Below are 16,533 nucleotides of genomic sequence, written 5' to 3'. Positions count from 1 at the left end.
AAAAATTATAACCTAAACCACCACCCACTCTCAGACACATGCTCATGGGTCCCCTTACTTTGCTTATTTTTTTAATTCCTTTTCATAACAGGTATCCTTTATGATCTTATAACAAACTACGTAATTTACTTATACAGTGCTTACTGTTTATCCTGTCCATTCTACATGAATGTAAGGCGGACGAGAGCTGGAAAGTTTTGTCTATCGTTCACTGATGTATCCCAAAAGGTACAACGGTGCCTGGCACACACACACACAAAATACGTTAAATAAATAAATGATCGTGCCACATCACCACGCAAAAAAGCAAAACTACTGGTGTCCATTCATTCACTAACATCTTAGATGCTTCACCATCTACCACGTGTCAGAACCGTGCCATTGCTGGGTTTACGTAAACAAGTCTCCGTCCTCACCCAGCCAATAGGGCACGCGAGACGGAACGCGAGCCAGTGAAGGATACCGTGAATCCATGAGAGATGTATTCGTCTCATAAATGTACTCTTTATATGTAATGATCCCAAAATGGCCGCACTAGCTAACTTTTCGGCCCTTATTGTCCTTTGCTTCTAACAAAAACCGTCGGGCTGTCAAATCCCTACAACGTACTGAGGAGGCTTCTAAAAGTGAGAGAGTCCTTGGCCAGTAATCGCCAATCCGCCTAACTACCTCCAAGGGTTTTACCGACGCGCCGGGCTCCAAAACCCACAACGCCGTCGGGACCGCAGTGGGAACGCAGTGTTTCACTGAGCGTCCTGGCTGCCCTCCGCACAGGCCAAGGGCGGACGGGTCCCGCGAGGCAGCAATCTGCCTCGCCCACAACAGGCGCTCGCCGATACTCTGGGTCCACTGAAGGAGTCCCCAGCTCCCAAGCGCAAAACGCACAAGCGGCAACCGGGACTCACCCGACATCACCCAACACCACACACGCATGCGCAGCAGCTGAGGCACGACCCGCAGCCTTCGCCCGGTCCCTCGGACCGGAAGGAGTTGCTGGCGCTTCCGGCGGTGGTTGCCTCGGTGATGTCGTGGGTTCAAAGTACTCCCTTGGTCCAGGGTCCCGGGGAAGAGGGGGACGTGTTTGACGAGGAAGCGGACGAGTCGCTCCTGGTGCAGCGGGAATGGCAGAGCCACATGCTGAGACGAGTCAAAGTAAAGCTGCGTGGCGGGAGCGGGGAAGCTATGCCGGGTTGTGGGGGAGACGGGCGCAGAGTTGTCAGGAGTAAGGGTCTCGAGAGTAGAGGCACAGTGGTCGCAGCCTGGCCCGGTGCTGCCCTCCCCACCCCCTTGCCTTCCACTCCGGCCCGCGTCCTGCTAGGATTTTCCAGTGGGGTTACTTGAAGCCGTGTGAAACCACCGGGCGCGTTAGACGCTGGAAACAGACCAAAATAAACTTGGTCTGGACTTTGATGAGGATCACAGAGAAGGTGGGGGAGAAATGTATACACTGACTATTGCTAATTATGGCTGTCAAAGGACATTTTTTACCTGGGTTGCTTGAAGGGGTGAAGAGCGTAAAGTTAGGAGTGGTATTAATCAAGACATACCGAAAAAGTGAACTTAAGAATAACGAAGAGCGATGAAGGGAAGCTACTGGTGGCTAGGTGAGGGAATACTGAAGTTGGTTTCTTATTTGTTAGGTGTGAATTACCCGTATCTCATTTGCCTCATTATTCACTGAAACTAAGCTTAATACCACATCCCCAATTTCCAGTTGGAGTACTCAGAGCTTAGTTCACATGGCGAGTTTGATTTACACCTAATATCATTGCCAACCATTAAATCGCCCCTGATCTGCCCTTAATGTATCAGGAAAATGTTTGCTTAGCCCAATAACCTTGTTACCAGTTTCAGAAATGCTTTATGTGAAGCGTGGGCTGGACCAGTCAGTAGTGATCATCTTTTGAGTGCTGTGGCACCATTGAAGATGCTGGACAAAATCCCTGCCCACAGAGAGTTTGCAGTTTATTTGAATTTAGGTATCAAGAAAAATTTCTAAAATCACACTTTTCATTTTTTTGCGAACCCAGTTGAGTTCATTGTTGAAGACCTTTGATAACCTCTTTACCGCCCTCCCTTGTCACATCAGTCAAGGCTGCCTAGGGGTCAGACATGTAACTCTCTCAGTTTCCTTTCTGTGAAGCCATTTTTTTTTTCTTAATTTTTTTTTTTTAACGTTTATTTATTTTTGAGACAGAGAGAGAGCATGAACGGGGGAGGGTCAGAGAGAGGGAGACAGAATCTGAAACAGGCTCTAGGCTCTGAGCTGTCAGCACAGAGCCTGATGCGGGCCTCGACCTCAGGGACCGCGGGATCATGACCTGAGCCGAAGTCGGATGCTTAACCGACTGAGCCACCCAGGCGGCCCTGTGAAGCCATTTTTAATAGGGTTTGTTTTTTTTTTTTTTTAACTGTGTAGGAATCATTATTTTTAAATGTGCCAAGTAAGTCTAGACTTCAGCAGTGAGATAGGCCAATAATAAACTTTTATGAGAAGCATTGTCTGCTTTGGTTGTGTGACTGTGTCATTTGTGGTGGAACCATTATGTTAAATAGTAAATAGTGAAGGCCTGTTTCATCAGTTTTCTAAATTGGTCCTATGACTTTCTAGAGAAACCTATAGTGGTTCACATGGTGTCAATCACAGCCACAGTTCTTCGTTATTTATTTTTAGGAAGGTTACAGAGATGGAATAGATGCGGGCAAAGCAGTTACTCTTCAACAAGGCTTCAATCAAGGTTATAAGGAAGGTGCAGAAGTCATTATAAACTACGGGCAACTCAGAGGAACATTGAGGTAATTTTGTAACTTAAATGCTGAGAGTCAGTTTAGCCTCAATACTACTGGAGGACTTTTGAAAAGTCATAGGTAAAAATAAAGTATTTGAACTGAAGTGTTTTTCCTAGTGTTAAATCCACAAAAAAGTACTGCAGAGTATAGAATAATATTGCCTTCAAAAAGTCAAAAATCATCACTTCATCCACTTTAGTATGTGAGTCAGGTGTGGTCCTTTATTGCAAGGAAATGATAGGAAGGTGGATATTTTTTGCTACTGAACTACCACTAAACTGTATCTCAATTTAAAAGATCTTCACATGTGGCAGAACACAATATGACAGACTTCTAGACTAGAATTACATGATGAGAATTATAACTGGTAATAGAGAGGGAAATAATTCTATTTATCTTCGTGCTGAACATTGGATACCTGTCACGATTCCATAATAATAATGGCATATGTCAGGGCCAGGTGCACATGGAGCTAGGAGCATGATAGGCTTGTCTTCTCTGACATTGTATACCTTTTAAATTGTCCTCTATAGAAAAAAAAACAAACAAAACATAAAATTTTCAAAGAATCACTAATTTTTAAAAGAGCAGAAAATGGGGCACCTGGGTGGCTCAGTGGGTTAAGCAGCCAACTCTTGATTTTGGCTCAGGTCAAGATCTCTCATGAGATCTAGCTCCACGTCGGGTTCAGGAGTGAGCATGGAGCCTGCTGAAGATTCTCTGTCTCCCTCTGCCCCTCCCCCCTCTCTCTTTAAAAAAAAAAAAAAAATTAAAAAGAGTAGAAAATAAGTCATCAAAACAATTTCATTTTTTGAGCTTTTAGAAAATTCAACTATCAGATATCAGAATTTAGAGTCTACTACGGTGGGAAAATGATCAAGTACTCATTTTACATCAAGTTAAATCTTTTATAATCTCAGAAAACTTATTGCTAAATCTTTTGCATCAACTGATTACATTTTTAAAACATGACTACTTTTCACAACAACCATTATTTTATGTCATGATTACCTGAACAGTCTGAAATGGCAGAAAACAAAAAGTACTGTCTGTACTAGAAAAATAAAGAAAAATATTTGTTAGGACTAGAAGAATTCTTAACCTTCTTCAAGAAAGTTGTTAGCTCAACAAACAGGGTCTATTCTATAACAAAGTTGGGAAAGAGAAGTTGCCTCAACTTTTTTCCTGCCCCGCAGTGTTTTGATGGGAAGCACCTATATGGTTGGAACAATTGTTTTCAACCTTGGCTGCACCTTGATATCAGTTGGGAAGCTTGAGACTCTGATTTCATTCGTCTTGGATGTGACCTAGACCTTGACAGTTTTAAGAGCTCCCCAGGTGATTCTAATGGATATCCAAGTTTGAGAATCACTAGTCCAGAAACTGTTGGATGTCCTTAAAGGAGAAACTAAGTTTTGTGATCTCTTCTCTGAATTGCATCCCTTTTCAGTGGAAGCTACACAGTCACAAAGAGAAAACCTAAAATCAAGAAAAGTGGATGGAATTGTGAAAGAGGTCTTAGGAATTACAAGCACTCTAAATGGTTACTCCCAGTTGTTTAATTTTTATCAAAAGATAATATCTTTATATATTTTAAAATCCATTTTACCATTACTTTCTTGATTCTGACTTGCATCATTATTTATTTCTTTTTGCATGGTGTTATGTGGAAAAGAAGCACGTAGGGTTTAGCATCAGAAATTCAAAAAAGCTCTGATTGGTTCATTTTTTTCCTGTTTAACTCTTGTTTATATTTTCATTCAGTGCTTTGCTCTCCTGGTGTCACCTTCATGATAATGGTTCAGCTCTGATCAGTAAAATAAATAGTCTTCTGGATGCAGTTGGCCAGTGTGAAGAGTATGTGCTCAGACATCTGAAATCAATCACGTCTCAGCCCCATGTGGTAGATTTATCGGACTCTATTCAGGATATGGACCTTGGTCATGTAGCTGCAGCTGAGAAAAAGATGGATGAAGGTAAAGATGAAAGACTCTGTGAAAATAATGCTGAGCTTCACAAAAACTGTGGCAAGAGTCTTAGTGAGGCAGATTGTTCATCTCTAGAATGTTGTAGAATACAAGAGCAGCCACATTCTGAAAACCCAAGCCTCACATGGATTTTAGAACAGACAGCCAGTTTGGTCAAACAGCTGGGAGTATCACTTGACGTATTACAGCACCTCAAACAATTATAAAAATTCTCTTCATGTTTCTAATGAAAGTAATGTTGAGAACATTTGTTGGAACACTTTGTTTCTTAACAAACTAACCAAAATTTGTAGTGGTTTCTACATGGAACACATCACTTGTAGGTTATCCTTCATGGAAGTTTGAAATGTCTTCAAAATTAACACTATTAAATGTAATAAGAGCTTTTTTTCTTTGTCACTGGTAATTTTTATGTACTTTAAGGTACACTCAGAAACTCTAGTTGTGACAAGTTTCTGATCAAAATCAGGCATTTTCAGACTCATTAGCAAAAGTGAACAGCAATCAAATGCATTTTGTAAGGACCTAGCTCTGCTTTCTCCTCTTGTCACTATCAGGTGATTAGGACAGTATCACCAATTAATCAGACCAAAGTTACCATTAAATAGCCTGGTGGATAACACTGTAAATAGCCACCCATAGGTGTATAGAAATATATATATTGAAATTAAGAGGCTATAAGTATAAGAAACTGAAGAAATGTTTATACTGATGATTTAAAAACTACTAAAATTCATTTTAGTTTTGTGTTAAAGGCAAGGACATACAATTCTATGGAAAATACAAAATACATTTTATGTTCAAAGTACCTACTTAGTTTTTCCAAGTATTAATGAGTTAGGAGTTGTGTTATCCAGCAATGTGCCAGATTATTTCTAAACTGCAGTTTGTCTCACATGTTCACATAGTAGTAAAACACTGAAACCACTGACTTCTGTATTACCTCATAGCAATATTCTTTGTCTAGCATAGACAAAATTAGATCAAGCTTTTGCTCTAGGACCTAAGCATATAAAATCAGGAAAGGAATTTTCAGCACTTCCTTGGCCTAAAACACAAAGTTGTGTGAGGTGCCTGCCGTCAAAGGCATCCAAATAATTGCCCTTTGTCAATGGCCTCAATTGCTTTTTCACCAGTATTTATATCTAGTATCTACTCTAAAAGACAGGCATACTAAGATCGAGAATCCAACATTTTTCAAGAGATTAATAAAATATTCTACTGTGATCTTACCACCTCCTGAAAGTTCATAGAACATTAGAAATTAAAGCAACAAATTTGAAGTCAGAAGACCATATACTGGGGTGCCTGGCTGGCTCAGAGGAGCATGTGATTCTTGACCTAGGGATGGTGAGTTCAAGCCCCACACTGGGTGTAGAGATTACTTAACATCTTTTAAAAATAATAATAGTAAGTTAAAAATAAAAAGACGGTATACTGTTTCAGGATTTCTAAAACATGCTAAAGATAACCAAGTGCCATTTGACATCACCTTTAAAAAAAAATGCTTATATCTCTCTAGATTAAACACTATTTCAGAGATTTACTAATTTGTCTTGTTACATATTCTTTTCTGTGTTTATGGATACAGCCAAAATCTCAAATCCACATGGAATATTATAAGCAGTCTCTAAGTCTGAAAGTGTTGTTCTGCCCTGCATATTAGATATGAAATGTCCATCCCTAATGATGCCTCTCAAGAAAGTCACCCTGAGTGAAAATTTCACAAGTGCAATAAACCTTGAGATTTTATCTGGGCTCACCCTGCTAAGGTTCTCTGAAGATAACACCCCTTGCCACCATTGATAATATGGTGTTTTTGTGCAGATGTTCATAAAGAAGGAAATCAAGAGAATTAGCTGAGTGGATGGGGCTGTTGGTCAAAAACATCTCTTAAAATTGCTTTGCCTTGGGGCGCCTGGGTGGCTCAGTCGGTTAAGCGTCCGACTTCGGCTCAGGTCACGATCTCGCACTCCGTGAGTTCGAGCCCCGCGTCGGGCTCTGGGCTGATGGCTCGGAGCCTGGAGCCTGCTTCCAGTTCTGTGTCTCTCTCTCTGCCCCTCCCCCGTTCATGCTCTGTCTCTCTCTGTCTCAAAAATAAATAAACGTTAAAAAAAAAAAAATTAAAAAAAAAAAATAAATAAAAAATAAAATAAAATAAAATAAAATTGCTTTGCCTTTTAAAGACAAGTTTGTGGACTGCAGAGGAGTATTAATGGTATGCTTATTATACCTGTGTTCAATGAACGTGAGTAAGGGAAAGAAACCTTGCTCGCATTATGTGTTTTGCTTTGACACCTCTGCTATAGGCCTGCCAGTTCTTGTCATGAAGGACCCTAGCCGACCATAATGGTAAAGCCAGACTGCCCCAGAGTGGGCACAGCCCGACACTCAAGGCCCAAAACCCATACATTAGGCCTGAGTGATGTGGCTTCCTTACAAACAGGATTTTCACCTTAAATAATTTCTAGATGCTGAAATACCCAGAGCTTTTTTGTTTGTTTTAATGGGAGAGTCCACAATACTCTGCTTTTTGGACATTTCAGTTGCTAGAGCTGCTGAGGCCATCAAAATGTTTGTGATACACAAGCAGGAAGTGGGCAGCTGAAGTTACCTACCTGCATCCTTATCTCAGTTATATCCTTAGCACTGCTTGTTAACTGCTTCTGTGGTACATCAAAACAAAAGCTTTGAAACAAATCCAAGTTGGGATTCTCCCCCATCTCCAAATTAAAGTTAAAGCTTTACGTTCCCGTCTAAGAGGGACATGCAGATATATATAGGAATAGTCCTTAACGTGTTTTAATAATCTTGTTAATTTCAGACCAATAGATGTAGTAAATGTCCTATGCTCTGTTAATAAACTATCAGGCCTTTTGCTCTACAGAAATTCTCAAATCTTCGCCATGACGATACTTCACCCGCATAGTTTGCCCTTCTTGCATCTGCTGTCCCACACTTCTCCCAGCAAACCCCCTGGAAGAGGAGTCTGCTGTCGCTCCCTGATTGCTTTCTCCCCATTCACTCCTCAGCTTCAAACTGCTTTTTTGCTAGGGTCACCTATAGCTGAAGTCACAGAACTGCCCCTCAATGAGTTGTCTTCCCCATCACTGGACATGATGACCATCCCTCCATGGCCTTCTGCAGCAGCACCGTTTCTTCTGTTCTCTCACTGTTGCCTATCATTTTGCTAAGTCCCCTTCTCTACCTGCCTGAGGATTCCACAGAATTTCATTCTTGGGCCTTTTTTTGTCTTTGTACTCTAACCAGATCATCTCCTTTGTTCCCACGGTTTCGATTATAATCCTAAAGCTAATATTACAACCCCTGTTTCTCTCCCAAGCCCTAGACCTGTATTTCCAACTGCAGTCTCTCTTGCCCGTCTCAGTGGCTTAGCCGTACATGTCTAAAACCCCTCCTTTCAATCTTCTCTCCTCCCTCCCATCCCAAACTGCTTTGCCTTTCATATTTTCAGTCTTTTAATGTCATCTCTGTTTACTCAAAGTTAGGAACCTTTTTTTTTAATTGAGATGTAATTGATATAAAATATAGTATATTAGTTTCAGGTGTACAGTACAATGATTCAATATGTGTATATATTGCAAAGTGGTCACCACAATAAGCCTAGTTAACATCCATCACCATACATAGTTACATTTTTTTTTCTTGTAAAGAGAACTTTTAAGATCCACTCTCTTAGCAGCTTTCAAATATACAACACAGTGTTGTTAATTATAGTCACCACACTTTACATTACATCCCCATGACATTGATTTTATGACTGGATGTTTGTAAAAGCTAGAAATGTTTAAGTCTTTCTCTTTCCTTTGCTGTCATACCCTACTTCCAATTGGGAGTTTTTGCGTCTTTAGAACATACCTTGAATCTGGCCACCTTTCTATTCACTGGATTTTAATTAACCTTTGCACCGGCCTCATCACTAATGTCAGTACCTCCAATCTAGTGCTCTTCCTGTTCGTGCTCCACTGCCACCATTATCTACCTGAACAGTTTCCTTCTAGAGTTTAGAGCCTATACCTCTTCCCTTTTTTTCTATTGGATAAGTTATAAACTTGAGTTTCATTTCTGGACCTAAGCTGCATTGTCAGTCTGATTTCCCATCATGCCTCCCACTCCACCATGCACATTATGCTTCTTTATGAACAATACTCTCTGCTTTATGGACAATTCCCAACTTCTAAACTTACTCACCGCTGACTCTTCTTCCCAGAATACATTATTCCACATCCTTCCTTCCCAGAAAATTCCTATATATCCTTCAGTACCAGCTCAGATTTCAACTTTCTCAGGCAGAGTTGGTTGCTCTTCCCAGTATGCCTTCATCATTTTGAGTATCTCAGACTTCAAATTTATTCAGGAAATTGCCTTATTCATTGTTACATCCCCAGTACTTAGCATCATACCGTATACTTAGATGCATAGGTGGTGCTTGATGAGAGAGAGAGAGAGAGAAAAAAAAAATGACTCTACTAGCCAAAATGAAAATAAAACCAGAAATTTAGGATTCAAAAATATGTCCTGTTCTTTTGTTTTGGGAAAGGAAAAGGAACGTTTGTATTTCATTAAAAAAAAAAAATGTTTCTTTCATTTGTATGTTAATAAAATCCATATACCCAAATTGTGTATCATCTTATACAAGGCTAAATAGTAGCATTAAGACAATACTACTTACCACTCATTTAAAATTGCACTAACAAAGGGGCACCTGGGTGGCTCAGTTGGTTAAGCGTCTGACTTTGGCTCAGATCATGATCTCGCAGTTTGAGTTTGAGCCCCGCATCAGGCTCTGTGCTGGCAGCTCAGAGCAGCTGGAGCCTGCTTCGGATTCCATGTCTCTGTCTCTCTGTGCCCCTCCCCCACTCGTGCACTGTGTCTTTCTCTCTTAAAAATAAATAAACATAGGGGCGCCTGGGTGGCGCAGTTGGTTAAGCGTCCGACTTCGGCCAGGTCACGATCTTGCGGTCCGTGAGTTCGAGCCCCGCGTCGGGCTCTGGGCTGATGGCTCAGAGCCTGGAGCCTGTTTCCGATTCTGTGTCTCCCTCTCTCTCTGTCCCTCCCCCGTTCATACTCTGTCTCTCTCTGTCCCAAAAATAAATAAACGTTGAAAAAAAAAATTTAAAAAAAAAAAATAAATAAATAAATAAATAAATAAACAAACATTAAAATAAAATTGCACTGGGGCGCCTGGGTGGTGCAGTCGGTTGAGCATCCGACTTCAGCCAGGTCACGATCTCGCGGTCCATGAGTTCGAGCCCCGCATCAGGCTCTGGGCTGATGGCTCAGAGCCTGGAGCCTGTTTCCGATTCTGTGTCTCCCTCTCTCTCTGCCCCTCCCCCGTTCATGCTCTGTCTCTCTCTGTCCCAAAAATAAATAAACGTTGGAAAAAAAATAAATAAATAAATAAAATTGCACTAACCAAATTGTGATGTCACATTTAAAGATACAAAATTACATTTGGAGTACAGTTTCAGCTCTTAAGAAATGGCAGAAAGAAACCATGAGAGGTGAAAACCGGAAAGAAACACAAAAATACTTGTTTTTAGCAGGATGTCTGGTGCATAATATCTGATAGCAGGAAGGAGGTGGAGGGAATGGAGGAGTGGGAAAGAAATCGCTAACAAATACAGTGTTTACAAGATACAGGCACTGTTCTGAAAACTTTGCATATATTAATTTGCTTCGTTCTCATAACAACCCCATGCAGCAGAGCTATTAATTATCCCCATCCTAGCGATGAGGAAACTGGGGCACTGAGAAGATGAAGCCGCTTTTCCAATTCACAGTTATTAAATGGCCCAGTTGAGATTTAAAGCAAGGCAAATCTAGTTCCACAGTTTGTGCTCAGGGTAGATGTGTGCTGAATAATAACCCATTAGCAGGGGCCATGTTTAGTAGAGGGACTATGGGCTATATTTTCCCCTCACTGTTAATTTCTACTTTTCTGCAGTTTTCAAATGTCCAGTCAGCAAGTATTATTTTTATAATAAAATATCATGTGATAATCAGCAGCTCCAAAGAATGAAAAATTTACCAGAAATCTGTTTGCTATATATCTAGAAAAAGAAAAATACCATTTCCCTACTGGGGGAAGAGAACCTTTAGGAAGTGGTATAGAAAGTTGTGTTTAGCATATTCAGAAATTGAATTCTCCTTAGACTCCTTAGACTTTCTACACTTCTCATAGAGAGGATAATTTGTGCCACCTATTTTCTGATAATGTTTCTTGAGCTTTCTAAATTCCTACTTAACTTTCAAAAACAGTTAGCTCACTGCATTGCTAGAGACCCGCCAAAAAGAGCCAAGTGTCCTTAACATACGCCAAACTTCATTTCCTTGCCCTATAAATAGTGTGATCTCTCCAGAAGGAATGTTAACAAAGTATGACAAGACCCACCTGTGATGGATTCAATTCTGCGGAAGTTGAATCCTCCTTGTTCTTTCATGCCTGGGTAGGCAATTCACCTCTGAGACTGAGGCCTTCCTGTCTGGATCCTGTTTATTTCCAAGGAGCTGCTGAATTGGTTGGCCACTGGGTGGTGCTGTGCATCGTGCTATGTGATGTCCTCTTTGCTTAGTCTTCGCTGTCACAAGGACAAGACAATGATGATTATCCCTAAAGCCAGGCCAAACAGATTGAGTCATTTCTAACACTGGGTGAGTAGGGAGAGTTTTCTGAAGAATGTCAAGAAACAAAAAATGAGGATGCCCCCACCTTTTTAATTCTAGGTTGAGAATTTTTCTAAATCAAAATAACCAATCATAAGGAACCCTGTTCCCAAGAAAAAGCACCTTTTATTCTCCAAATCCCTGAGGCCTAAAATTAAATATCTAGACCGCAATATATGTGGCTTTTATCAGAATTGATATAAAATTATAATTTCACATGCGTGAAGTATCTATTTTGTCAGGCAGGACTGTGCCTAAAGTGTTTCAAACAATCTCTCTCTCTCTCCCTCCTCCACCTCTCTCTTTATCTCTCTCTCTTCCTCTACCTCTCTCTCTCTGTGTCTCTACCTCTCTACCTCTGTCTCTATTCTGTATCTCTATCTCTCTATCTCTAGCTCTCTCTTTCTCTCATATACAAACACAACTTCTCAGGGAGAGACAACTTACTTTGTTAACCTATCAAATATATAACAGCCCTTTTTTTAGTCAACAAATCTACGGCCAAATAGGTTTTCCTCACATCAAATGCAACTCTTTCCAGCTACTATTAGGCCTGTTTTCTTAGGACGTGCCTAGTCACCATTATGTAATATTGCTTTGTTACTTATAAAATAAGTATGTAAGTTCTATAAGAATTTTTTTTTGGCATAAAATATAAATAACTTGTCAAATCCTTTGTAATAATAAAATAAGAGTGATTTGACAACAATAGTACTGACAGTCCTTGCCAATAAAGCAAAACTGAGCTGAAATGGGGATATAATATAAATAACCTGAAAATAAAAGATGTTTCTTTTTCTTCTTTGGAAACATTGCAAAACATTTCTTTTCAAATCAGACCCTAAAATAACCAGGGACTCTTATTTGTGATTATAAACTTTATGGTAAAACATCAAATGATACTTGGGGCACCTGGGTGCCTCAGTTGGTTGAGCATCCGACTTCGACTCAGGTCATGATCTCACAGTTCATGTGCTTGAGCCCCGCATCAGGCTCTGTGCTCACAGCTCAGAGCTTGGAGGCTGCTTCTGATTCTGTGCCTCCCTCTCTCTCTGCCCCTCCCCTGCTTGCGCTGTCTCTCAAAAATAAATAAATGTAAAAAAAAATTAAAAAGAAAACATCAAATGATACTTTAGGAATCCTCAATGAGGAAGTCACTTACTTATTAAAAACTAACCATAAATTTTTGATTTGTAGTAGATATTCCTGTTATGGAGTTGATTGTGGAAAGAAAACCCATTTAATGCACTTAGACATTTAAATCCCAAGTGGGAGCCAATTAAACTATTGTCATTTGAAATCATTTTGTTTTGCTATTCAAGATGCCAAATAATTTATAATCAGTCTGTGTTTTAATCTTCTTCTAGAACTGTATCGGGTTCATATGAAGTCTGCATTCTGGCAGTGTTCATTATGATTATGACCCCATTTGTCAGCTCAGAGGCCATTTTTACTTCTGTCCATGTGCTAGGACAAAGGACTGCCTTCATGAAGGTAGCAGCAGCACCGAGATCAGAGATGTGACCCATGCTCACTCAGCTGCTCACAGGCTCTACCTCTCTAGTGTGAACATGAGACTCCTGACCTCATCACAGGTTACTGCTGTCGCCAAGGAAGTAACCAAGGGACGACTGGAGAAAGGTCAGGCAGAGTAAGTAGCCATTAACATACTGTTCCGTTGATGGAAAGAATGAGTGGAGAGGCTGACAAGCACACTGAAGATCAGTACAGCTTTTGGGTTGATACAGTGGGGTATGTATCAAATCAAAGATGCCCTACCTCTAGGATTTGATCTAAGGAAATAATCAAACAGGTAATAAAAACTCAGCACAAAGATACTCATGGCCACATTCCATCTCGAGGAGAGAAAAAAACAACCTAAGTGAACAACCCTAAAAGAATAGCTAAGGAAATTATAATCCGTGTATTCACAGAAGTGTTACACACCCGTGATAGGTTATCATAATGAGAAAAAAGGAAGATACTTATGGGGTATTTGTAAGTGAAAGCCACTGTAAAAATGTCACATACCTATGTGGACAAATTACATTCAAAAATGTGCATTTTACAGATAAAAACTGCAAGATTATTCTCAGATATAGTGATGTATTAATGTGGTAGGATTAGAGGAGGTTTTTTTTTTCTTCTTCAGAATTTTCTTTTATGTTGTGCTGTTTTACGATAAGAAAAGAAAAATATTTGGAAAACTCTTCATTTTTAAGAACCATGTAGGCCTTATCCTGAAAATCAAAATCTGGAAAGAAAAAAAAAAAAAGCAAATGTATTTAATTCAAATCAGAAAAAGATCCCCAGACTACTATCTGGTGAGGGGGCATATAACAATAAATCAGAAAAATTTATTAAGTTTATAATTTTTTCGATTATATCAAAATCTTAAATTTATTTCTTGAAGTATACATAATCAACCTTAAACCCTAATGGAAGAGAAAGGGGGTATGAAATGCTAGAAGCCATTTCTATTTGCCTTTAGTGCATTTTCTTTTTTTTTCTTTTTAATGTTTATTTTTGAGGGAGAGAGAAAGAGAGAGAGAATGGGGAAGGGTAGAGAGGAGAGAGGGGGACAGAGGATCTGAAGAGGCCCTGTGCTGACAGCAGAGAGCCCAATGCGGGGCTGGAACCCACAAACCGTGAGATCATGACCTGAGCCGAAGTCGGATGCTCAATGGAATGAGCCACCCAAGTGCCCCAGTGCAGTTTCTAACAGCTCTTGTAAGGTTGTATTTCAGCTGATACTAACAATTATACGAACCGGATAGTGCCCCAAGAATGTAAGTACATTCTCAGTAGCATGAGTACACTGGCTTTAAAAAACCTCTGGGACTGTCTTCTCTTAACAAAACAAAACAAAACAAAAAATAAAAAAAGTGTTTTATTGGATTTGTCACACTATCGCTTCTGTTTTAAAAGAAAAAGATCAGTCCACAAAATTGGAATTCCTGTTAGCCCAATTGAGTTATTTTTTTTATTACCTTCTGGGGAAAACCAATACCGTAAGTATGAATCACTTCTACATGATACATCTTACCCAATAATAAGATACTCAAAACCTCAAGAAATCCAACAAAAAGTGACTGACTGCTAACTTAAATAGATTTGGAAGAAAATATATATATTCATATCATTTCTTTGATTCTCCAAATTGATTGCATTGTGGCAACAACTGATTCAATTTGCCATTATTTTGTGCGTGTTAATAAACCGTATGCATACATGCTGTCTACTTCGGCAAACAGACTTGAGCCTCTTGATTTCCAAATCTGTAAAACGGAAGTAATGGTAGCAATTTCATTGTTTTCCTGAGAATCACGTGCCTTAATGTATGTAAATGAAGTGCTTCCTCAGTGTTGGATATCCAGCAAACAGTAAGGAGAGCCATCCTGGTGGCTCCAGGCGGCAGCCCTGAAACCAGATTGTCACTTCACCATCCTGTGCCTGATTCCTCACTGTCAAATAATAGTGCTACCTTATAGGGTCGATGAAGACAATGAGTGGAACTGTATGTGCGGGACACTTGGGACAATACCTGGCACATCTGGAGTGCTCACTACACGTTTGCTACTGATTTTATTTTCTCCTGAGCATCGTGCCTGCCGTGTGGGTAAACTGTGGCAAGGGGGTTAACCATCTTTAGACAACTTTAGCTTTCATGAAATTCTGCCAGGATTCGGGCACAGCCGAGCTTCCCACTGGCATGGCTAAAGGTAATTAGCATGATTTCTTCCTCTGTTTTTTTTTTTTTTTTTTTTTTTAAGCAAGGGTTAGGGGAGGAGAGGGATGGTTACATAGAGAAAAAAAAGAAAATTCTTTAAAGATTTACAACTATTAACGTAAAAGTATACTTTAAAGTGGTGATGATCAATAGGAAAGTTTTGGGAAACTGTGCGAACATTTTCTGATTGTCAGAGTGATGGAGGAGGGGCGCTACTGGCAAGAGTTGTGCAGAGAGGATGCCTTACCTCCTGCAATGCCCGGGTTGATCCTTCACAACAAAGAATTATCCTGTATCCCTCAGGACTTTCAAATGTCCCAGCAGACATGCATGTAAATGAAAAACCTTAGTTAGATTAGAATCTAACTAATACTGGGTGTTACATGTAAGTGATGAATCACTAAATTCTACTCCTGAAACTAGTATTCCACTCTGTGTTAACCAACTAGAATTTATAATTTTTTTTTCTTAACATTTATTTATTTTTGAGACAGAGAGAGACAGAACATGAACAGGGGAGGATCAGAGAGAGAGAGGGAGACACAGAATGTGAAACAGGCTCCAGGCCCTGAGCTGTCAGCATAGAGCCCAACGCGGGGCTCGAACCCACGGACCGTGAGATCATGACCTGAACCTAAGTCGGACGCTCAACTGACTGAGCCACCCAGGCGCCCCAAACCAACTAGAATTTAAATTAAATATCAGAAGGAAAAAATAGAATATAACTATTTATTAAATATGCACACACAAATGGGTGGGTGTTCAATGTTATTGTTTTTCCAAGTTGTAATTACGTTCCTTATAAAGTATTTAAACATTACAGAAACAATGTAGAACATAGTATTTAGGAAAAGTAAAGCTTCCACCGTGCTACCTGTTATGGACTGAATTGTGTCCCCCCCAAAAGTCACTTTGAAACCTTAGCCCCTAGTACCTCACTCAGAAGGTGACTGTGTTTGGAGTCCCGTCCTTTAGAGAGGTAATTAATTTAAAATGAGGTTGGTAGGGTGGGCCATAATCTAATCCGACTAGTATTCTTATAAGAAAAGGAAATTTAGACACACAAAGAGACACAGAGGGAAGACCATGTAAGGACACTGGAGAAGGCTGTTGTCTGCAAGCCAAGGAGAGAGGCTCCAGAAGGAACCATACCTGCTGAAATCCTGATCTTGATCCAGAACTAAGGGAAAATAAGTCTCTGTTGTTTAAGCCATCCAGTCTGTAGGATCTTGTTATGGCCACCCAAGCAAATTGATTAGCCCTCCGGATTCCTCCAGAATCTTTCTAGGTACATACTAGCAAATGGCGCAACTGTATTTTATAGAAATTCACTGCTTC

The 16,533-nt window shown here is 40.1% G+C and overlaps 1 protein-coding gene and 1 long non-coding RNA gene across 4 annotated transcripts in view; one reads left to right on the top strand and one right to left on the bottom strand.

Annotated features, from left to right (window-relative positions):
* The window catches only part of LOC123606255, a 141,004-nt gene extending 140,023 nt beyond the window's left edge, over positions 1-981 (bottom strand). The window contains exon 1 of one of the 3 annotated variants that reach the window (XR_006716191.1): positions 906-981. This is a non-coding gene — a long non-coding RNA (uncharacterized LOC123606255). The remainder of the gene's footprint in view (positions 1-905) is intronic. The other 2 variants (XR_006716190.1, XR_006716192.1) reach the window with 2 other exon arrangements.
* YAE1 (YAE1 maturation factor of ABCE1) lies at positions 972-5,166 on the top strand. Its single transcript, XM_045494368.1, has 3 exons — positions 972-1,152; positions 2,675-2,796; positions 4,555-5,166. The coding sequence occupies exons 1-3, from the start codon at positions 1,024-1,026 to the stop codon at positions 4,982-4,984; spliced, it is 681 nt and encodes a 226-aa protein (XP_045350324.1). The 5' UTR covers positions 972-1,023; the 3' UTR covers positions 4,985-5,166.
* Positions 5,167-16,533: the final 11,367 nt, after the last annotated feature.

Source organism: Leopardus geoffroyi, chromosome A2 (assembly GCF_018350155.1).
Source record: "Leopardus geoffroyi isolate Oge1 chromosome A2, O.geoffroyi_Oge1_pat1.0, whole genome shotgun sequence".
Classification (NCBI taxonomy): domain Eukaryota; kingdom Metazoa; phylum Chordata; class Mammalia; order Carnivora; family Felidae; genus Leopardus; species Leopardus geoffroyi.
Note: the sequence above shows the minus strand (reverse complement) of the source record. Positions and strands in the feature narration are given on the sequence as shown.